The following is a 25,241-nucleotide window of genomic DNA, read 5'->3' as shown; positions in this document are numbered from 1 at the left end:
GAAAGCACCATTTAACTCTGGTGGTATATGCGCTCTCATCCTAAGTATCCACCACATGCGTTAGTAATCTTCCACTTTATATCTGAAAGCACCATTTAACCCTGGTGGTATATGCTCTGTCATCCTAAGTATCCACCACATGCATTAGTAATCTTCCACTTTATATCTGAAAGCACCATTTAACCCTGGTGGTATATGCGCTCTCATCCTAAGTATCCACCACATGCGTTAGTAATCTTCCACTTTATATCTGAAAGCTGGTTACCTGCATGCTCTTTAAACTTTCTATTTGTCATGCCTATACAGTAAGCATCACATGCTCCATGCATGGCCATATATATATTTATATATATATATATATATATATATATATATATATATATATATATATATATATATATATACCAAATTTAATGCATCCTTCATTCAGATTCAAAAATATTGTTAAGAGCTAGATGCATCAAGTGGCTAGACTTAACACCTCTGATTCTAATCTGGTTAAACAACCAGGTTCTATGGCTGTAGACTTTTGTAAACATGGATATACTAATAAAGAAATTAAAATGGGACTTGAAAATGTTTGCCAGCAACGTACCAACTTGGCAAGACCAATTTTTCAATCAATAAAACAGAAAGCTGTGAATAATAGGGGTAAACAAGAAGGAAGATGTATGTTAACATATAATAAAATACTTACATAAGGTTAATCAAATTATAAATAAATATTGGTCTGTCTTAACAGATGTACCTGAATTAAGTAATATTATATCTTCACAACCGTAATTTGGTTATAAACAGTGTACTACACTCAAACAAGCAGTATATTATAAAGAGCAACCTAAACTTCAATTTTATGAGTATCAAATGAGGTACTTTTAAATGTAATGAATGCATCTATTCTTATTGTATATATATATATATATATATATATATATATATATATATATATATAAAAAACTTTTAAACACCCAGTGTTTGGTTATAATTTTATTTTGCAGGCTTATGGTAATTGTAATAGACAAAAAAAAATTTGGTACATATTGATTGTTTGAAGCCTTAATCCTTTGTGACAACTGCCAGACTGTTGATAACTGGTTACACTCACAATTTCCCCTTTAATTTTTCTGAGGCAATTAAAATACTTTATTATTGCTTTCAGCAGAGGAGATCAGGCTGAGTTCATAGCCAGAGCATTATATTTTGGTATGAAAAAGTAACTATTTAATCTGCACTTTTTGAAAAATAAGTGTTTGTTCTCTGTTGTATATTTTATTAATTTCATGATTTTACCAAAGTTTTTTGGATTGAATTTACCTCTGTATTTGTTCATGCGTGCAAAAAAATAATAATATGACAGAATTCACCAACAGGCAGCATCCTGAGCAGATTTATTTGGGTTATTTCCTTTCATAAAATGCATTATATTTTCCATCAGTAAATTCTAGGAAGGATAATGTTTCAGCTGAGTTTGATTTTGAAAGTATACTTGAGTAATGTCTAAAAATCCAAGGCTGTGACAGACTGTAGTGTCTGATTAGTACTCACAGGACTAGAATTGTGTCTTTAATATTTTAAAGAATTCTCCATTTTAAACCCTCCCCAAAGCTTCTGTCAGCAGTGGTGTGCAGAATACATAATCTGTGCATGCAAGCCAGCCAATATCCCTGCATCCGGTTCATGGTTTAATGATGCATTAAAACTGGTATGTTTTGCCTACTCCCCCCCACCCAAAGGTAAGCTTTCGGCTTTCACATATTAATTCCAGGCCCATTAAGTGAGCGGCAGTTACTGTGAAACAATGTGGGGCTATCAGAACTGAAGATAGAACTTACGGTATTATTTTTGCACATGCCTATGCCCCAATGCAATACACTCCTAACCATGCCCCAATAGCATAGAGTCATAACTGTGCCCCAAAGGCATAAAGTCCTAAATGTGCCCCAGTGCAGTATACTCCTAACTGTGCCCCAGAGGCATAGCATTGTAACTGTGCCTCTCACTGAGGTATGACTGATAACCCAGGTGCTCAAGATGTCACCCTTGTAGGTATAAGAGTGAGCAGTTGAGCTCAGTTTACACATCCTGTGAGGGAGGACAGTTTGGACAGCTGTGTCACTCCTACCTGGTTGGCACCAGGTGATATAGCAGCAAGAAATGGCCAGAAAGAAAAAAACAAAGAAAGATGAGTTTGGTGCACTTTCAGTAGCAGGAATCACAGTAGCTGTCAAAATGGCAGCATGTGGGAAGCATGCATGCATCACTGGGCTCAGCAAGACACCCAGTGCCTCCACTGTGAAGGGATAGGCATAAAATTGCTCTGCCCCGGCAGCATGGCAGCAAACTATCAGCCAGCTTTGTTCTCCAGTAAGGTGGTAAAGCTAATAAATTGGGGAAAAGAAAGGACTAGTTTAGAAGTGGTGTAGAAGGGGAACTGTACAAAACATGTTTTTTTACATTTGTTATTCACCCCATTCCAGTCAAGTTATTCAAGAGTATCTTTACCACCTCCTTCTGCCATTCCTCCTAAGAATGGTCCTGTTACTAGTCATTTGCTACTTTTGACTGGTGTAAGTTGTACCAGCTGGTGTTCTGAGAGGTCAAAAGTCCTTCAGTGGGTCTGAGTGACACTTGCAATCTATAGGTGTGTTTTTCATGAGCCTTATTGGTCTCTTTGTAGAGTGTCTTGAACTGAACTTGATATGCTGTTGTCACTCTTATGGTATAAAGGAATAAAGACCTGACTACAGCCCGGGCAACCCAAGTTCCCTTAGTGGCTTCAGCATAATGAAGTAACAGGGAGGATGGCCTGCCTGTCCTACGGGAGAGGGACAGTGTTGAGCATAACTTTGTAATCCCTGGAAGGAGAAAGGACAAAGAAGCATTGACGCTGGGCTGGGAGTAGTGGGAACTCAGTCAGCATGTCTTCCATACAGCCAGGGGTGGGACACAGACTTGCAGTGGCCCTCTCATGTCCTGTCCTAACCCACATATAAAAATCATGTTAGCTCAATGAGTGGGTGGCTATTAAGGCCAACAGAAGTCGTCCCTCGTCAAAAGGATGGTGGCTTCTCTCCTGAGTATGTATCACCTGCTGTCCCTTTGAGGGATCTTTCCCCAAGAGCCTGCATGAGAAGGCAGGGGCCTCCTTAAAGCACGGTCTCTCCCAAAAGAAATAATTCCTTGCATGGGAACACTGGGGATCACCGAGTTAATTTTTCAGGTGGAGACACTGGGCTGACAGATGGTCAGATATCGAGGTAGGAAAAAATGGCTTTCATAAGACAGCAAGGCTACAGAAGTTGTCATGTTATTTACGTCCCCAAGGGCATCTGCTTGAGTCAGCCCTGAAGTGAGCTGAACCTTACTGCACCCACCTCAGATGAGACGACAGGAAACTGGTCAATCCTCTTCCCTCTAACTATTCTTCCAACACTGGGGTCTGCTTTCAGATCAGCACAGTTAGGCAGGTCAGTTATAGTTTAATAGTTTGTAATGAGTAAATGCAGAAGAGGATGTAAGGAAGGAAATTAAAAAAAGATACATACTCAACTGAAAAGTTTTAGTGACGCAGATAAAACCTATACTGTTGTATGGTAGGACCTTAATATTGTTGGACATCTTCATGCTTACATTTTCTTTGTTGTCTTGTGATGAAGTAGTTCTGTGTAACTTATTTTCAAGCAGATAATAATTTTGTGCACAGACTGTGGCATTTATGTTACTGTGGAATTACATTATACCCAAATGGGAGATTGCTTCCAATGTTACTGGTAGATGGTCATTTTAGATATGTGTGTAAATGTTAAATGAAGCGATTAAGGTAGAAATACAAGGTAGTGCGGTTTTGCTCTGCATTAAAAAGTGATGGAAACAATACACATTACATTTTACCAGTTTCACTTTTGATTTAAAATTGGAGCGAGATGTATATATATAAAAAAACCCTCCTCAAAAACAAAGAAGGTAGCAATCCCACTTCACTAAAAGTGAAGGAGGAGGTTCTGTCAGCCACAGTTCTGGGTTTTCATTCAAAAAATCATGTCTGTGGTTTAACCTTCTTTCTGTTCTCTTGGAAGACTGTGCATATTAAGTCCTGTCTATCCTGTCTGTATGAAGTTACTTCAGTAACTATGAATAAATAATAATGGGAAATGATCACTTACAAACTTGTGGCACTGTTTTCTCATGTTTATACCTTGGAATAAGTTAGGTCTTTTGATCCAATACTGATTTTCTCTTCATTCATTGCTCATTTGATTTGATCCTTAAAAATATCATTACTTGGCCGTCTGATAACTTTTCATTCCTTTTTAGCCCCAGCAAACGGCTTTAAAAATCAGAAGAACTTTGATGAAGTACGAAAAAAATATATTCAAGAACTGGAGCGAGTGGTTATGTTCAGAAAGAACAACGTGCAGCGTTTCTACCATATGACCAAGCTTCTTGACTTTCTACAGTTTGTAAGTACAAATCACATAACTGATATGTTCTTATGTCCTACTGTTCTGCACCTCACGCACACAGCACATAGGTATATTTATGAGTTGCAGAACTGCACAGAGGCTGTCTGACTGTAATTCAGTGGTCTGCACAAAACTAATCCTTTTACAGTTAAATTGTTAATGGCATCATTTTTGCAGCTAATTAGCTGTAAACTACCCCAGTGCTGGCTGTAGAGCTGGCACAGCCAAGCAACTTAAGAATTTTTGATTACACATGTAGAGCAGATTAAGTTCAGCTGTAAAATAATTGATTTGCTTCTGCATCTAAATTTACACTATTAATACACTAACTCTTAAATTATGCTGCAGAATGTAGTTTTATCAGTAGCGTGATTGTTTCACATTGTAAAAGGTCTAAATAACAAAATGGTGCATGAGTTGGTAAGACACTCATGTGAGGTTTATCAGCAAGCTGAAGCTACTAGTTCCTTGACAGACAAGTATGTAAAGAACTGTATGTCTCTGTATAGGAATTTACATCAGGTAGTAGACAGCTAGATCCTGTTGCTGTTCACATAAGTGTGGCATGATGTTCACACTTATCCAGGTATTGCTGTGTTGCACAGCCCAGCAGGGAACTTCCATCCCAGTACTGCGGGCCTGTATCCTGATATCTTTCATCCCAGTACTGCGGGCCTGTGTCCTGATATCTTCCATCCCAGTACTGCGGGCCTGTGTCCCAATATCTTCCATCCCAGTACTGCGGGCCTGTGTCCTGATATCTTCCATCCCAGTACTGCGGGCCTGTGTCCCGATATCTTCCATCCCAGTACTGTGGGCCTGTGTCCTGATATCTTCCATCCCAGTACTGCAGGCCTGTGTCCTGATATCTTCCATCCCAGTACTGCGGGCCTGTATCCTGATATCTTCCATCCCAGTACTGCGGGCCTGTGTCCCGATATCTTCCATCCCAGTACTGTGGGCCTGTGTCCTGATATCTTCCATCCCAGTACTGCGGGCCTGTGTCCCGATATCTTCCATCCCAGTACTGCGGGCCTGTGTCCCGATATCTTCCATCCCAGTACTGCGGGCCTGTGTCCTGATATCTTCCATCCCAGTACTGCGGGTCTGTGTCCTGATATCTTCCATCCCAGTACTGCAGGCCTATATCCTGATATCTTCCATCCCAGTACTGCGGGCCTGTGTCCTGATATCTTCCATCCTAGTACTGCGGGCCTGTATCCTGATATCTTCCATCCCAGTACTGCGGGCCTGTGTCCTGATATTTTTCATCCCAGTACTGCGGGCCTGTGTCCTGATATCTTCCATCCCAGTACTGCGGGCCTGTGTCCTGATATCTTCCATCCCAGTACTGCGGGCCTGTGTCCTGATATCTTCCATCCCAGTACTGCGGGCCTGTGTCCTGATATCTTCCATCCCAGTACTGCGGGCCTGTGTCCCGATATCTTCCATCCCAGTACTGCGGGCCTGTGTCCCGATATCTTCCATCCCAGTACTGTGGGCCTGTGTCCTGATATCTTCCATCCCAGTACTGCGGGCCTGTGTCCCGATATCTTCCATCCCAGTACTGCGGGCCTGTGTCCTGATATCTTCCATCCCAGTACTGCGGGCCTGTGTCCTGATATCTTCCATCCAGTACTGCGGGCCTGTGTCCTGATATCTTCCATCCCAGTACTGCGGGCCTGTGTCCTGATATTTTTCATCCCAGTACTGCGGACCTGTGTCCTGATATCTTCCATCCCAGTACTGCGGGCCTGTGTCATGATATCCAGCACGGACTACTGAATAGCAGTCATTACTTGTGATTGACTCACAAACTGTGCCCAGTGGTCTAAAAGTCATTGGCTTTTGTCACACCACTATTCATACAGAGAAGAGGATCTTGCTTGTTTCATTCCACAGTATTCTCTGCGCTTGAGTTTGTGTAGAGAAGCTGTGTTCCCACTTTATACATGAAAGGCTGCATTTTCAGTAGCAAAGCACATAGCTTTCAGTCTCCATCCAGTCAGTGCTAGCAGTATCTACTGTAAGCACTTCTGCCCTTCATCAAGACTGTTGGCCTAGTCTGTCAGAAAAGTCATATTCCACTTGCCAGTAACTTTAACTTGACATCTTGCTCTGTGTATTATGTATTGTAATTTTTTATCATTTACATTTCTCATTCAGAAGTCCAATGTTTTACTGCAGTGTTTTTCTGTAAAGTAATAGTACATGCTTAGCCAACTTCCTAAAAAAGAAAAATTCAAACATTTTCAAATTTATGTAATCTGAGTATATCTTTGATTTGCTGATGATGTCTGTATTTGAACCGAGTTTTTCTGATTTAACTTTGTCCGCAATTGCAGACAAGACAATTGTTTTTAAATGGCTCTCAAACTGCAAAGATCATACTAGTGGTAAAAAAAATGACACATATCACCTCTGAATTGGTGGATGCCTTACTTACACTCTCATTTTACAAAACCTCGTATTGTACCCCATGGCTTTCAACCTGTTCTCTGAACCAAGCAACTAGACATTAAGTGGAAACCATGACAATTTTATGTTTCTTGGCATCAAGAAACACTTTAGGAGGTTGTTATAGATTACTGACCTTTTTGCACTTGCTCTATCAGATGTACTGACCTTGTACTGTGCATTTGCTGTTTGTGTAACAGTCCCTTGCCCTTTATGTAACAGTTACACAGCGTCTATACAGACAGCAATTTATAACTCATATGGGAACTGTATAGTGTTCTGTAAGCCAAAAAATGTAGAAATAAAAGAATCTCCAGAGGTAGCTAACCTACATGTTTTATACCAGAATATCAGTGAAGAAAGAAGCTTAGTGTCTGTAGAGTGGGTGAAGGGGAGATGGTAAAGGAACATTCATCAACTATTGCCTATTTAAATGACAGAGAGAAGGTACTTTCCATCGGTTGTACCAACAGCTTTGGTTGAGTTGGTATCCTGGGTGTCAGAAAGCTGGCTATGATTGGAGGGTGAATGAGAGGCTAATACATGATTCAACCTTTCTTAGAGACCAGTAAGATGCAACCACCCTGCCAAATCCACCATAATGCTGTCAGATATATTAAAACAGAGCATGTGACTAGTGCAAGGATTTGATCTCACACATAGACACACACATACCTTCACGCCATCTACTTACATAGACACACACATACCTTCACGCCATCTACTTATTTCAAAAGTCAGGAAAATGATTGAACTTAGATGAGTAAGGTTAGCAAACAGCATCTGTACTGAATAAGGTGAAATCTGCATTTGGGAAGAAGAATGTTAGCCTGTGATGTTCAAGTTAAATACAAACATAAAATCAGTGAGTGACTTTATTGGGGGGTATGCAGGCAGAAGGTAGTGTCAGTGTGCTTGGAGGTGGCAGGTTAGTTTATGTCAGCTGTTTTGCTGAAATTCTGCAGTTAGTAGTTTTGGATTATCCTAGCTGCAGGTAAATACTATTATTAAGGAATGGCATTTGAGCAGGATTATCCATGAGATATGGAAAATGAACAGTCTGACTGGAGTGGATTTCCAAATTGTTCAAACATGCAGTTGTTAGGAAAGAATATAAAACTGCAATCATCAGGTTAACTATAATCTTAAAAAGACCTTTGTTTCCATTTGTACAGACAGGCCTTGTTGTCAGCAGACTGCATGCATGTGACTGTAGTCAGCAGATTATCTTCATTGCCTGCTTTGGGACTCTTCTGCATAGTGAAATGTCGTACTCGTACCATCCTGCATATTGGTTGATAGTAATTTAATTTCTGTGACATCAAGATCCATGGGCTCTTGTAGTCATTCGGAGAAATAATTTTAAAACAAAGTGTTGTATTTTAGGTGGAACCAGCACCAAAACTTTTTTTTTTGCATGTCATCCTTATTTATTTTCTTTTGACATACATGTGAGTTAATGGGATGTACAGGTTAAGTTGACTGTACCTATAGTGCCATCTAGTGGCTAATGAAATGGTTAAATATATAGAGTTTACATGTAGTATTGTGTAGAATTGTATGGTTTCTGAAATAATTACTGTTTTTTTACTTCAGCATGATTGTATTTTTTAAAGCTTTGATTTTTGTTTATAAAGTGATTTAGGTAAATTCCAAAATTAGTAATAGTTCAGTAGCATTAGTATTGAAATATTACTATTACATAATAATAATGATTTGGTGTTCTTTTTAAATTAAAATTATTGTTTTATAATGTTTATTCACTTTTGCAGCTTTACATGTAATTTGAAATAAGTTTAGATTTAGCTTAGCATTTATTTTTATTGTTTAGAATACATTACTTTAATGTATTTTAGTTGTGATTAAGGCTGTTTTAAAAGTTACTCCAAAATATGTTGATATGGCTACCTAATAATAGTTTTGTGGGGAGCAGTAGTGAGCAAAGGTGAGGGTGAAAAGTAGGTGAGATGCAGAGGATGTCTGGCATTGTGGGTAAGAGACCACAGGAGGATCTGTTGTTTATTAAACAACAAAAATGTTAAAGGGGGGGTGTCACTTTTCAGTGGTTAATATGGAATTTGAAAGTGGATTAGAATCTTAGAAAATTACCAGGTAAGGGGTAAGCAGAGTAGAAATAAAACAATTGGGATGTAGTTAACATATTTTGTTTAAAGTATAGAAGGGAAAATACCTTCTTGGGACAGAGTAAAGGCAGAACCAGAAAGGAGTGGTAGAGAGGAGGTAAAAAGAGAAGGTAAGTAGAAGAAATAACTTTGAAGGCCACCCCTGAAGAGAGATACCGGTGTCCAGTGGGCTTGCTTGATTTGCAAATAAATAAAATGATAAATTAAACTTGAAGTCAAGAACTGAGAATACTGAGGAATGCTTGTAAGAGTGGTGTCGGAAAAATGAGGAAGAAATCAGGTATTGCTCAAGAACAGAAGCAAGCACCACAAAGTAGAGAATGCAGTAGTGTTGGTGGTATAGGAAAACGTAGGGCTTAAAGCAGTAGTGGTATAGGACATGCAGAGTCACACTAGAATACAGTTACAGAGGCATCTCTTAATAATACAATTCTCCGATCAACAGTACAAGTCTCCCCAAACCACTAGTGGTATAGGACATGCAGCGTCACACTAGAATACAGTTACAGAGGCATCTCTTAATAATACAATTCTCCGATCAACAGTACAAGTCTCCCCAAACCACTCAAGTGGAGCAAAGTATGTTCATGTATCAGAACTAATCGTAAGCCTATTACTATTACAAGAGTAACTTCTTTGTTACCTTACCACCAGAACTTGCATGTCCCCTCCCTGATTTTATCGCCAATAATTTGTAGTAACTCTCTTTACTGTGCTGTACCTGCCAGGCTTCTTCACTTCTAGTACTGTACCAGATAGCTTCTAAAATTTACTTTATTGTACTGCCATACCTCACCATTCCTAACTACAATACTTACTTCAAGTCAAGAGGACTCTCTCTTAATTATATAACTTTACTCTGTAAATCTAAACTTTTGCCTTAGCTCTTCTCCTTCCATATTTGCCCAAACTTCTATCCTTTATAATAGTTGTTTTCTGAGCTGTTTGGTGCTCAGTGGAACCCACTCCATTCGCCCTCGCTATGCTCAGGCTCACTTTGCTCCCCTATCGTACCCCCATTCACACTCATCCCATCTTTCATTACACTTATACTCGCTAAACCACTCCCCCATACTTCACCATCCAATCATCCACTCCTTAGCCACACCCAAGTATCATATACCAAGTACCTAGAATACTTCAAACTACAACCCTCCTAATACCACTTATTCCACGTCTGCCTTATATCCCATATCAATTACATTACAAAATGCCCAACCTCATTCTATCAGGTATTCTTAATTTTCTCCCTCAGCTTTCTACTTTTCATTCTAACTCAGACCAATTCCTTCCCGCATTATTTTCTAAAACCACCTACCCTATCTAGAACACCACAATACAATATAACTAGCTAGTCTAACATCTCATCTTCTTTTTTCATATATAGCGATATATACATCACCAAATTCGGAGCTCTCCCCATCACCAACAAACTGAACATTTATTCCCTATTCTTTTTCCAAGGTCCACTTCTAAAATGTTCTAATTTCTCACCTTATTAGTCAACTCTTGTTACTAACTCAAAGTGGTGACGTACATCCATACCCTGGCCCTTCCCACTCTCCCAGTATCACCCATACCCCCTCTCCCTCCTCTACCCACTAACACTTGAAATCTATTTATAATAATCAACAGATGGAGTATTTGTAACAAAATTACTGAATTTCATGCCTGGCTATCTCATTATACCTCTGATATTGTAGCTGTTACAGAAACTTGGCTCAAGCCACATATAGCTGACACTGAAATAGTTCCAACTGGTTACAATATTCTTTGCAAAGGTAGACTTGAGAAGAAAGGCAGGGGTGTAGCTTTAATCTGTTGTAACTCTTTAACCATCACTTCCTTTCCCAAGCCTGTTCCAGTCTTTGCCAACTTGGAAATTTTACTAGCATCATTATAAATTAATAAAACTAGACATTTATGCATAGCATCACAGTATATTCCCCCAGGTCAAAACATCCCTATCCTGGAAGATTTTTTATCTTGGAAACCTATAACTTAGCCAATGAAACAGTCATTCTAGGGGACACTAACATTAATTGCCAAAACTTAATCTTAAATTCCCCAGGTAATTGTATTAACCTGCATAGGCATACACAGCTTGTTACAGGCCCTACACGAACATAAACAAACAACCTGAATCCACTTTAGGCTGTATCCTAGTCTCAGATTTACACAAATATTCTGATAGTGGCACCTTCCCTGATATCCTAAGTGGCTATTTACCAGCCTTTAACCAGAGAACCTATACTCAAGTACTCAAATCACACTCTTATAGAATATATAGAAACTTAACCACTCTTCGGTCTTCAAATAAATTGCTTCTAAATGAATACAAACCCAATAAAAGAGCTGGTCAAAGCTTGTACTCCCACTCCATAGCTAAATTATGGAACACCCTACCCCATATATTACCCAACTTGACTCCATAAATACCTTCAAATCTGCCCTAAAAATCTATTTTCTTAACAATCATTATCTGTCCTTTTGCCTAGAAATATAGACCACTGTAAACAAAATCTGTGATTTCTCTGACTCATACTTTCTGACTTATATGATCCTTTTCAATCTTAAGCAATAATCTGCAAATAGACTGTAGTTCATTGTATAAATAAGAACTGTTTATGATGAATGTATCTACTTACTATGAATGTTTCTACTGTTTACTATGAATTGTTTACTATGAATGTATCTATTATATCTTTACTACTAACAAATTACCACATTTATAAAACCTAATACTCTGTGGATCACTGTATATGCTTTTGTACACTTTTTATTAATGTGAACATTATCGTGTTGTAAAAACTTTGATCTTTTAATATGTGTATTATCATGCTGTAAAATAGATCTGTAACTGGAGCTTTTCTCCCAGAACCTGAACTGAAAATGGATTTCTGACCCAGTGAACTTTCCCGGTCAATAAATAAATAAATGAGAATAGGGTTAATACGGACAAAAAGAAAACGATCTTGAAAATCACTGACTCCATTACCAATAACTAGATGTCGTAATAACTGTAATTGGAAAGAACAGGCTATAGTGAACAAGAAGGTTTTATTTAAACCTGTTGACTGGGTAAGCTCACTGGATAAATTGCCCCTTCTCAGGGATGACACAAGCACGCTATCTGGAGAACTAAGTTGCTACCGGTTCACCACTGACAGTGACTCCCTTTGTGGGGTTAAATTTAGTAATGTATGGGAAGACACAAGTAAGATGATCACAAAAGGTGTGAAGGGTGGAAACACGTTATGGTGCACGCACAAGTGATGCATCAGAGCAGGCTGGGAAGCTGAATACAAGCAGGACAACAGAGATGCTAGGCTGGGGTTAATGAGATCTTTTTCTAAAGAGTTAGATGTAGCACCATGATGGCTTGGGCAGTAGACTAAGGAATGTGATTAGGGCATTTAAAGATCTGGGAAGGTATGGCAGGGAGATCAGGTTTATAATGAGTCAGGCTTCCTCTCATACCAGAGAAGTAACAGCATTACTGATGGATGGACTGGAAAGATTAGTGTATATCTTTCATGTAACCTTTAAACCAGAATGAAAGTGAGAAGGAGAATTCATAAAAACACCAGGCGAGTGTAGGTGCTCATGCACTACTCATGAGGGAAATACAGAGGCAACTCTTGCCAGAAGAGAAGTGAAAGGCTACTCAGATTGTTGCTGGATAGCTGTCCTTATGCCATGTATAGCTGTTCATTAAAATCATATCTTTCCAAAAAAGAGTCTGTCCCTGTAGGGGAAACGAGAGGAAATGGTGAACTAGCTACACTGATAATAAGAGAACTAAAGCAGGCCTTTGCCTGTCAGTAAGCAACCTAGCTTAAGTACAGACATACCTCCCTTCAGGCTGCTCATGATCACCACTGTTTGCTAAAGAACAAATAGTACACAGGTTAACAAACGCATCTAAATCACTGTTTCTAAATGAGACAAAACACTGTATTACATAGTCCTAGCAGCATCTGAAGAGAAACAAATAATCTATCTGAAAGGGTCAAGGCCTTACACTCTCTGACAGTTGAGTCCTTGGCTTTGAACCAAAACAAATTAGTGAATTGTTTGGCAGGTATTATATAGATCTGTTCTGCTTCGGATGGGTTCCTACATGCCAAGTGCAAAATGATCCTGCACATCCTATTTTTGGCTTTTCAGCAGACTTACATTCATGCAACATCTCTCTCTCTCTCTCTCTCTCTCTCTCTCTCTGTCTCACTCTCTGTGGCCGAAGTTAGCTTTTCTTTGTATGACATGCTTAGCCAGATAGCCCTCATTTCAAATTCATGTGGGCTTATAACACTTATATGGTTATTCCACTAAGGTGTATATGATAAATATTCCCATCTCTTCAGTGTATTTCCTGAGATCTGGAAGATAGCAAATAAACTGCCTGTTACAAAAGCTGACTCAAATATCCAGCCTGATTCGTATGGACAGTATCTACCTATCAGAGAAAACTAGCCTGTTAGTAGAATACTGTTGGAATCAATCTCCCCAAAAGTCAGTTGGAATAAATTTGTGTAGTTCTCAGTTTTAGTGTATGTCATGGTTTTGTGTACCATCTTTGACCTGTTGTGGGTAATTTCTCGTTTCCCTATATTTTGCAGCCATGGAATTAGTATATGTAAGTACAAGGTGTGGGGATTGAAGTCCCCCACATGGAGGGTGCAGGGAAGCTTACCCCTTCTCCCAGACCAAAAAAATATTTTTTGTTATTTTTACCTGCAGTTTCAGCATTTTTTTACTCATCCAATGTATCTGTGAGGAGTTCTGTTTTGTTGACTTCTAATAGATTCCTCATGTAGACCTGCTGGACATTTTTTTCACCTCTGGCCATGATGCTAGAGAAAGCTACTTCCATACTGATAAAGATAAACCAAAAAGAACTGTAGATAATCCACCAAAGGCTGCCTGCCCACAAAGATTCCAGAAGAAAGAAGAAAAAAGCAGGTACTGGCCACCACGCAGAACAGCTTCAAATCTTTTATTTAAAACACAATTAAAAACACAGGAATGAGCGCTTTCGGGACCAAGCCCTTCTTCAGATACAAAACTCAAATGAATCTGCAGTTTTTATATAGCTCTTCAGTTAACATTCAGTACTGCACCCTCCTTTTCTTTAGTGCAAGTCTTAAAGATATAATCCCATTTAAACCTGGGTTTTGTATGCTGCTAGCTCAATGATCCATTTAGTTTCATTCATCTCTGTCTCATTAATCAAATCACCTCCCCTTTTGTTATTATTTACACGTTGTATAACCATAAACTTAAACTTATGATTTTCATACTTAGAAATGTGCTGGAAATTATGTTCATGTTTTAGTCTTACAGAGGACACATTTTTTCATTTGTCAGCAAAACATTCCAATTCTGTTTTATTATATCACATATTCCCTCTATGTTATGCATTAGCCTCACATTATCCATCTGTGAGGCTCTAGACTGAACAGGTATTCCATCCTGTTGTCTGTAGGAGAACCAAGGCCTAGACATATTACTTCTGTATTGTTTACTCTTAATAATAGCATCTTTAACTCTATTTTTATTGTATCCCCTTCGACAGAGGTTACTCTCTAACTTGTGATATAATAAAACAGAATTGGAATGTTTTGTTGACAGATGAAAAATAGCCAAGGTTGTGGGAGAAAAAAACAGTTTTTGGCTCTAGAAATAATAAAAATCTGAAGGATTGATTATGTCATGAAGGGAAGACAGAAAAAAGTAGGAACAATTTTACACAATGTGCAGGTACACGAAAAGTGCAGAAATTGCAAAGCATGTAAGTGCATTGTGGAGGCAGAATCGTATGCACATCTTGTATCAGGAAAACAATATTGTTTTGATTTGTATGCAGATTGTAGAACAAAGAATGTTGTTTACCTGGCTGTCTGTCAGGACTGCAGCTCATTCTATGTAGGTAAAACTAACTCCATGCTGAAAAACAGAATTTTGAACCATTTGTCCTCTGTAAGATTAAAACATGAACATAATGCACTTTTCCAGCACATTCCTAAGTATGAAAATTATAAGTTTAATTTTATGGTTATACAACATGTAAATAAAAACAAAAGGGGAGGTGATTTGATTAATGAGACAGAGGTGAATGAAACTAAATGGATCATTGAGCTAGCAGCATACTAAACCCCTCGTTTAAATGGGGTTATACTTTTAAGGCCTGCACTAAAGAAAAGGAGGGTGCTGTACTGAATGTTAACTGAAGAGTTATATAAAAACTGCAGTTTCATTTTGAGTTTTGTATCTGAAGAAGGGCTTGGTCCCGAAAGCGCTCATTGCTGTGTTTTTAATTGTGTTTTAAATAAAAGTTTTGAAGCTGTTCAGCGTGGTGGCCAATACTGATAAAGATGCACACAGATATATTTAGCTCGCTTTCTAGCCAGTATCAATGTAGCTTTAGAAAAGGCCATATTAATATTAATAAGATGCATTTGGCCCCTTTTTTAGCCATCATCAGTGTGTCTTAAAAAAAGGGTGAAGTAATATTAATGCATTATGCACCCTCAGTATTAGCCTGTTTCATACCTTGGAAGTAGGTTAACTCAAGAAATGCTGTTTTCAGTGATGTCATCAAGGCCTTATATTCAACAACCATACCCTTCAAATTAAAGACGTTTTTCTCTCTCTCTCTCTCTCTCTCTCTCTCTCTCTCTCTCTCTTCATGTCTTCAAAGCAGGTATTTCATGATAAGCACTGAATATGGCCAACCCAGAAGGAGCTATCCTTGGACCAGTGCTTGTAATGTGTAAACACACTAAAAATTTCTCAAAGCAGTAGATGTACACTCATATACACTGATGACATGATCATCTGGGCCCAAGAAAATTCCACTCATGCAGTCTGTGAGGTTGTCTTACTGATGCAAACATTGGCAGTTAAAATAAAAAAAATACTCAAAGTATTAGAAGTTGATGCAGATAATCTAAGGTGCACTAAATTTTTAAAGTAACAATTTTATAATGTTTCCTCTAATATCAGCATGATGGTTTCATTATACCTGTCCTGAGGTAGCAGACTTTTTCAAAGGGCCGTCTTAAAGATCAACTGATAAAGTGAGTACTCATACATCACTCACTTTTCACACTGAGAGCTTAGCATGACTTTCTGACAAAGGTTAAGGGGGATTAAAATATGTTCTTAGAATGTATTCCACCAGTAAAACTATTGTTGTGCATGGAGCTCAGTGATTACACTTTGATATCTGAATAAAGACCAATCAGTAAAGCCCTTCTATAGTCTGAGATCCAATCTTAACAAAAGTTCATTTTTTAAGATTGGGTGTTGCGCTAGGCAGTTAAATTTGTCAGTACTGACCAGCAGAGGACGACAGCAGAATTAAAAATAGATGCGTTTCTTGCCTGCTGTCTGTGCCGATAATGTGTCCCTAACCTTCTATAAACTATGAATGTGTTACTGCCTTACTGAGAGCACAAGCTAAGAGCTTTATGGATTTGAAAGCCAGCAAAACACTTAGCATTTTTTTTTGTAAATAGTAGTGCATGGAACAGATAAAGCTCAATGCACTACAAAGAATTATGATGGGTCTCCGATCATAACCCGTTATTATGTGTTCTATGCATGGATGCCAACATTCACATCGTAAGCTTCACTCTTGATGTGAATTTCATGACATCCATGTATCTAATACATAATATGTTGGTTATGATTGGCAACCCCCTCATAATCCTTTATATTATGCAAGTTGCCTGTTTTTTTTTTTTGCTTGATTGTACTATTTACTGCACTTTTTATTGTGTTCTGCTTATTTAATACTATATTAATACTGTAAACCTTGTTTGTACTGCATTTGTCTGCTATACTGTGCCTGTTAAATCATATTTTGTTGCTGTTTTCACTGTTGCACAGCTTTTTTTTGCTGTTTTCGCTGTTGGCAAAGTAATTGTTGCTACTTTTTCACTGTTTGCAAAGCATCAGTTCTGTTTGCTCTGTTTTCCTGCCAAGCAGTGTTTTAAAGAATTAATTTGTTTGCTGTTTAAAACATTCTTTAGTGTCTCCTTGCTGTTTAACATTGTTGTTTAAAACATTTTTTTTACTGTTTCCCTCCTAAATTAGTGTATCTAGTAGGTGTAGCATAGTCCAGATACAGGTTTGCTGTATCTGGGTCTGTTTGTAGTCACTGTTGTATTCTGAGCTCATTTTCCAAGCTATCTTTCGTTGGAAGGGCCCTTCTGCACCCTTGTGATAGAAGTGTGCTAATTGGAACCTGTCTGGAGAAGGGTGATTGGTCTATAGCTTGGAGTAAGCACCCTCATTGATTCTTTTGAGTTTTTTTTTTAAGTTTTTTTAAGTTTTTAGCTTAGGGTATTTAAATCCTGCATTTGAGCAGGTTTTTGCTTGTTTGCGCATCGTGCACTGTCGCCCAATTGTGAACCATACCCGGACAGGTAATTTCAGCAATTTTTCCCTTAGATACAGCTGTAGTACATTAGTGTAGTCCTCATCTTTAGTACTTCTTTGTTCTAAGAAACATTGCTAGTGAGCTGTGACCTACTAAACCACCAGCCCAAAACTCAGGCAGAAATACCCATCTACAGAGCACCTCCTAGATCAGTCCTGAAACCACCCCCTTTGTGATAACAGTTCTTCAAACCTAGCATTATGGACAGTTGGAATACCCTTGTTTCTCCTACCAGCCTTGTTGACTTGGGTCTCCTGAAATAATGTAGCAACTTCCTCATGTACACAGACTGCCTTCTACTAATAACTTACTGCAGTACAGATGTGAGAGATGTATCTACACCGGGAATCTTGAATCCTTGCTCTCTCGCATTCAAAACAGTAACACTGAAGATGTTGTCAACTCACCCACAACTACTCATACACATAGTATGCATCCATCACGTGAATCAGCATATGCGGAAGTTCGCTCAAAAAGCTTACCAAAACACCAGAGACCTCCAAAACACAAGACTGCTACAACTAACACAGTTCCCACAGCACCCAAGACACATAGCAATGCCAGTGTCTCACCTACCAAGCCCTTAAGGCATTACACTCAAAAAATACATTTTCTTGTCATTGGAGATCCCAGAGTGAGACACATGGATGTCCCACTCACCAGTTTAGATGAGAAAGTCACGGTCAGCTGCCTGTCTGGTGCGAGGATTCATCAGATCATGCATCCACTCAAGTTTGTCAGCAACAAGTACTCTTATGACTTAGCTCATGTTGGAGAGAATGACCTGAGACATACCTCACTGGAATGTATGAGACATGATTGAGCTGCCTCAATATGTGTCCCAGGCAGGTATGTCCCTAGCTTTGGGCAACATATTACCCTCACCTATACTGATGCTACAGTATTAAAAAAAATGACTGATTTCAATAATTGGCTTAGTTTTTGGTGTCATTGAAAAGGGATCCAGTTTCTGTTAGCCTGGGATGACATGGTCAACAAACCTCTCTGCTTTGCCAGAAACAGTTTGCACCTGGCATCACTAGGCTTTCAGCTGCTGGCAAATGCTCTTGCCTCCCACATAGTGCATTTTTAGGCAAGATGTCAAAAACAAAATTGAAGCTTGAAAATTGTTAATCATAACAAAATAAGGGTTATGCTGCTAAACACTATGAGCTTAAACCAAAAACTGCACACCTTGGAAACACTATTGTCACTGGAAGATGTAGATGTCTGTGCAGTCACAGAAACCTGGTTCAAGGACTCAGAGAGTACCCTGGTCTTGCAAGGCTACAGTGCTTTCCACACCTTCAGACTGCAAAACAAACTTGTCAGAAACAAAGGAGGTGATGTTTCTATCTATATTCGAGATAAATTCACCTCCCGACTAGTTAAACTGGACAATTCCACGGAGTTACTCCATGTTCAGATTACTGTGGGTAAACACCCCATTCAAGTCATATCTAGTTATAGATCCCCCTCCATGAATCATGACGAGTATGAGGCTTACTTGACCAAACTGAAGTCAGTCCAAATATTGCCAAACACTGTGGTCACGGGGGTTTTCAATTATCCCACCATCAACTAGGAAACCTACTCTAGCCCTAACTCACTAGCACAAAGGTTCCTTGACCTTGTTAACTCAAATGCGATAGATTTTTCTCCCAGTGACTGCCGCATCATTGTAATAGCCTGCTGATTCATGTGAAGCAGAGCAATTCTATGACAATGTTCAAAAGGTACCTGGACGAGTGGATGTGGCACCGTAAATTCTTAACTGGGGATAGCACCCACAACCCTCCTGGACATGGGCAGTCATTAATAAATACAATTCTGGTTATTGACTAGAGTATCTATGGTATTACATTGGGATGAAATGACTAGGCTTGAAATGACCTCTAGGTCGATAGCCTAGTAACCTCGTATGACCCTGTGATCGTATGATAAATGACACTCATTTTGTTGATAACACAGAAGTATGCACCACTGATTTCTGTGCATGTGCAAAACAGAGAATGTGCATCTTTATTTCAGGTAATGTAGGACAGGACAGGAGTTCATTAAGTTAGGCAATGCTTAGAACACAGTACTGGAATTGGCAAAAATGTAGGCTAGAATCCCAGCAGTGTATTATAAAGTTACTTGGACATAATGTCCATTGTTTTGTTTCACTGTCTACCTGCATGCATGCATACCTACCTGTATGTCAGTCTGTCTGCCCCTTACATTTGTTAATTGTGAATGCCCAGCTGAGAATATGAATTTTTACTGCAGTTTCTACTGCAGATATCTTTTTTCTTCAGATACTCAAGGGGAAAACAATTCTAAGCATATAAACCTACAAAACTATAAACTAGTTTTTCTGCCCCCCCCCCATATATCCTTTCCTTTGTTAGTCTCATGCCAAGGTTGCTGCATGTTTGATAATAAAGCTAATAGTTTAAAAAAAGAGAAAGAAACAAAGAAAAGAGTAAACATGACCCAGTGTTTCTACAAGGTGCAGGGTTCCTGGAGTATACTTTAAACAGTACTCAGGAATGATTCACAAATCCCTCAAACACCGGGAGTATACTGTAAACAGTACTCAGGAATGATTCCCAAATCCCTCAAACACCTGGAGTATACTGTAAACAGTACTCAGGAATGATTCCCAAATCCCTCAAACACCTGGAGTATACTGTAAACAGTACTCAGGAATGATTCCCAAATCCCTCAAACACCTGGAGTATACTGTAAACAGTACTCAGGAATGATTCCCAAATCCCTCAAACACCTGGAGTATACTTTAAACAGTACTCAGGAATGATTCCCAAATCCCTCAAACACCTGGAGTATACTTTAAACAGTACTCGGGAATGATTCCCAAATCCCTCAAACACCTGGAGTATACTTTGAACAGTACTCGGGAATGATTCACAAATCCCTCAAACACCTGGAGTATACTTTAAACAGTACTCGGGAATGATTCACAAATCCCTCAAACACCTGGAGTATACTTTAAACAGTACTCGGGAATGATTTACAAATCCCTCAAACACCTGGAGTATACTTTAAACAGTACTCGGGAATGATTCACAAATCCCTCAAACACCTGGAGTATACTTTAAACAGTACTCGGGAATGATTCACAAATCCCTCAAACACCTGGAGTATACTTTAAACAGTACTCGGGAATGATTCACAAATCCCTCAAACACCTGGAGTATACTTTAAACAGTACTCGGGCATGATTCACAAATCCCTCAAACACCTGGAGTATACTGTAAACAATACTCAGGAATGATTCACAAATCCCTCAAACACCTGCAATATACTTTAAACAGTACTCAGGAATGATTCACAAATCCCTCAAACACCTGGAGTATACTGTAAACAATACTCAGGAATGATTCACAAATCCCTCAAACACCTGGAGTATACTGTAAACAGTACTCAGGAATGATTCACAAATCCCTCAAACACCTGGAGTATACTGTAAACAGTACTCAGGAATGATTCACAAATCCCTCAAACACCTGGAGTATACTGTAAACAGTACTCAGGAATGATTCACAAATCCCTCAAACACCTGGAGTATACTTTAAACAGTACTCAGGAATGATTCACAAATCCCTCAAACACCTGGAGTATACTTTAAACAGTACTCAGGAATGATTCACAAATCCCTCAAACACCTGGAGTATACTTTAAACAGTACTCAGGAATGATTCACAAATCCCTCAAACACCTGGAGTATACTTTAAACAGTACTCAGGAATGATTCACAAATCCCTTAAACACCTGGAGTATACTTTAAACAGTACTCAAGAATGATTCACAAATCCCTCAAACACCTGGAATATACTGTAAACAGTACTCAGGAATGATTCACAAATCCCTCAAACACCTGGAGTATACTGTAAACAGTACTCAGAAATGATTCACAAATCCCTCAAACACCTGGAGTATACTTTAAACAGTACTCAGGAATGACTCACAAATCCCTCAAACACCTGGAGTATACTTTAAACAGTACTCAGGAATGACTCACAAATCCCTCAAACACCTGGAGTATACTTTAAACAGTACTCAGGAATGATTCACAAATCCCTCAAACACCTGGAGTATACTTTAAACAGTACTCAGGAATGATTCACAAATCCCTCAAACACCTGGAGTATACTGTAAACAGTACTCAGGAATGATTCACAAATCCCTCAAACACCTGGAGTATACTGTAAACAGTACTCAGGAATGACTTACAAATCCCTCAGACACCTGGAGTATACTGTAAACAGTACTCAGGAATGACTCACAAATCCCTCAAACACCTGGAGTATACTTTAAACAATACTCAGGAATGACTCACAAATCCCTCAAACACCTGGAGTATACTTTAAACAGTACTCAGGAATGACTCACAAATCCCTCAAACACCTGGAGTATACTTTAAACAGTACTCAGGAATGACTCACAAATCCCTCAAACATCTGGAGTATAAACAGTACTCAGGAATGATTCACAAATCCCTCAAACACCTGGAGTATACTTTAAACAGTACTCAGGAATGATTCACAAATCCCTCAAACACTTGCTGAGCAAAAGAAATGTGTGGAAAAGGGTAGCAAAGCAACAGCATTAAGGTATACAAAAATGAGCAGCCAGGGAGAGAGCAACTAAAGATAACCTTCATGTACATATACACATATATACCCCACAATTCGTGCTTGAATTATTAGGTTTCCAGCCTTTTAAGTTAAAATAAAAAAATACTCAGTTAGAAATTCATAATATGATATGAAATGTTCCTCTATAGCACAAAAGCAGAGCTGAAATGGTCTGATTAGCTTTAAGAATTCAATGAGCCCTTACATATGCATAACTTTTTTATGTTGAGTACCCCCAAAAAGATTTACTAGGGTGAGTTAGGTATTCTGTAACATGCATCATTCTTTCTCTGTGTGCACATCTTCAGTGTGATGTCTGCTGCAAGGCACGGGTGGCCTGTGTGATCAAACTATTAACATAGTCTGCAAAGCGGCTTTATGTAGCAGAAGCTGGATCAGTAGTGTACACAAATTTCGCTCATGTTCATTGTATTTAATAAAGCTCAGGGCAGAAAATCATTTTTTGATTAACTTATTTAGAATAGCACCAACATTTTGGTGACTATGGAAGATGGGTAGAAGGAATATGATCGGTTATAAATGGGTGCACTGAGAGATGGCAGGCTGGGTAACAGTTTGGATAAGTGCAAACTTATATTGGTTAGTTATCATGAAAAAAAATTGCATTGTGGATAAGGAACGTGTTGATGTGCACAAAAGAGGAACAGGAACTTGGGCCATTGTTATACCACAGATGCAAGGGTCAGTAGAATACTGAGGTCCATTGCTGGAGGAGTGGAACCTATACAGAGCCTTTGGTGATGCAGCACTAGGAATACCGATGTTCATTCTGGCTGCCATTTTATGAAAAAAGTAATTGAGCTGCTGGGGAAAGAAAGAGAATGTTTACAAAAATGGAAAGTGGAATGGGTCAGGTGTTACATGAAGAGAGGCTAGGAATTTTTGCTTTAGGCAAGACAAAGGCAGGTGATATGGATACATAAGATAGCAATGGGACAAATAAGAGAATGACAGTTTAAGAATAGAGGTAGGAGAAGACATGGGTGGCAGGCAGATGTGGCTAGATTCAGAAACGGTATGAGGAAGTACTGTTTCAGTGGCAAGGTGTTGAGGAAAATAGAGCAAGTTACTGAAGGAGACCATGGAATGCAGGTAGGTGAGTTGCCTTAAATTAATGTGCGATAAATGGATTAGCAGTAACAATAAACAGGGCTGGGAGCTGCAGTGAGCTGTCTGCTACTTACAGGAATACTAAGTGGACCTGTTGATTTCCTGCGAGCATAACTGTGTTACATCTATTAAACATTTTTGAGTATATTATTTAAGCTATTTTATTCATTTTTCTTTTGCTTCCACTCCTTGATGGTATTTTTTTAACCTGGTTACTCCCTGTGTCCTACCAGCTTTAACATCCCAGGTGGGTCCTTCCACTCTAGGGGGTATGTAGCCTTCCCAGGTAGCCTCTCAGGTGCAGAGTCAGTTTTCCCAATCCAGGTCACCTTTGTCATAGTCAAGGCCACAGCCATTATTGTTGTAATCTCTGATCCCTAACAATACATTTGTTTCAGTTTAATTCTGCATCCTTGACAAACCACAGTCAATTAGATTTCTAAATTTCATCTTGCAGTTATAGTAGACAAGAAATGAAGCCTCAGTATTAAAACATGTTCCATAAATCTTTTAGTTTATTAACATACTTTTTCAAAGTTTAGAGTAGTTCAGCATGTAATCCATATAATATTCTAACAGAAGGTATGACCCTGGAGAAGGTTCACAATGTAATTGTGGCATCAGGTGGGTGACTGCATAAAACAGGTTTTACTGTTTCAATTCCACCAAACTAGGTGTCTAAATATTGCACAACAGTCCTGAGTTTCTCAGTTTTAGAAAATATTTACAGCAGACAGGTTGATGTAGTATATAATTTCTTGTGATTCAGCACCTATTTTTGCAATTGTTCATGCTAAGAAACTTTTTTTTTTTAATTCCAGGTTGTCAGCAAGCTACATCATTTTACATTTGACCTTTTCATTAAATCACAGTCACTGAGTGTCAGTTTTCCAGAGATGATGGGTGAAATTGTTTCGGTTCAAGTACCCAAGATTCTGTCAGGAATGGTGAAGCCAATACTCTTCCATAAACAGTAACATCCAGTAAACTTACATCATCTATGGTGCCTTGGAAGCTGTGCCCTGGTGTGTGCACTAAGGCAGGGGAAAAGGCCCACACCAGCCGTGTCTTACACTGTTCTTAATGGCTTGTTTGTTTCTCCACCATCCTACACCCTCTTTTTAGTATGCACCCCCTTTATTTAAACAGTAACATGCAAGCAGCACCTCTGCCATAAGTTTTCTTTGTGCTTTCATTGCAGGCCTTAATCATGTACTATCTGTGCCACATCAGTTTGTCTCAACACATCAGAAAGTTTGGCACACTAATGTACTTCACAGGACTGTTGCAGATGCAGTATGAGCAAAAAAGGAACACTGCAGACTGGCTGGTTAATCAGTCATTGTAAGACTACCAACAGTAGAAAACAAATGTCATTATGTTCCAAAGTTTTTGTACAGTGTTGTTTTCTAGTTAGTCTGTAAAGGATTTTGTTATTGCTGTGACAATGTGTCACGTAAGCTGAGGCCTTTTGTTGCGCTGTTGCGTATAAAAGCAGATTCTGGAATACTTTAAGGGAAGCATGTTTCTATTTTTAAATCAATCTTTTCAGCCTTGTAACTCAGCCATCATTTGAGCCAAAGACTAACATTCAGTACGGGTGTATGCATGTGTTTGTTTGGGGGTCGTCTTATATTACAGGACTGCCACTTAGAAGACATCAAAGATACTTCTGATAAAAAGACAAGCATCTACTTGGACTCTGTAAATGTTTCAGAACTACAGAACACTTTTTGTTGGGCTGGCAAAACAGAGTGCTTGTTACAAATGTCATTTAGCATTATAGAATCTTCTGGCTTGTATACATCTAATGTAGATGACACCTACCAAGACTGTATTGCCGAATACAGTGGCTGATAACCAGTAAGTCACTGAGAAGCTTAGTGGCAAGATTGGGGGTCGGTTTCTCAAAAGCAGCAGGAGGAAAGAAACTCATCAAAGATGTATACTTTTA

At 38.9% G+C, this 25,241-nt stretch overlaps 1 protein-coding gene across 1 annotated transcript in view; it reads left to right on the top strand.

The window, feature by feature from the left end:
• The window catches only part of AR (androgen receptor), a 659,717-nt gene extending 634,915 nt beyond the window's left edge, over positions 1-24,802 (top strand). The window contains exons 7-8 of the mRNA XM_044057107.1: positions 4,315-4,460; positions 24,109-24,802. Of these exons, the coding sequence (XP_043913042.1) occupies positions 4,315-4,460; positions 24,109-24,264 (302 nt within the window). The 3' untranslated portion in view covers positions 24,265-24,802. The remainder of the gene's footprint in view (positions 1-4,314; positions 4,461-24,108) is intronic.
• Positions 24,803-25,241: the final 439 nt, after the last annotated feature.

The sequence above is a fragment of the Protopterus annectens genome, chromosome 15.part0 (assembly GCF_019279795.1).
Source record: "Protopterus annectens isolate FY-2018-M chromosome 15.part0, PAN1.0, whole genome shotgun sequence".
Taxonomy (NCBI): domain Eukaryota; kingdom Metazoa; phylum Chordata; order Ceratodontiformes; family Protopteridae; genus Protopterus; species Protopterus annectens.
This window is presented reverse-complemented; position numbering and strand designations above follow the sequence as displayed.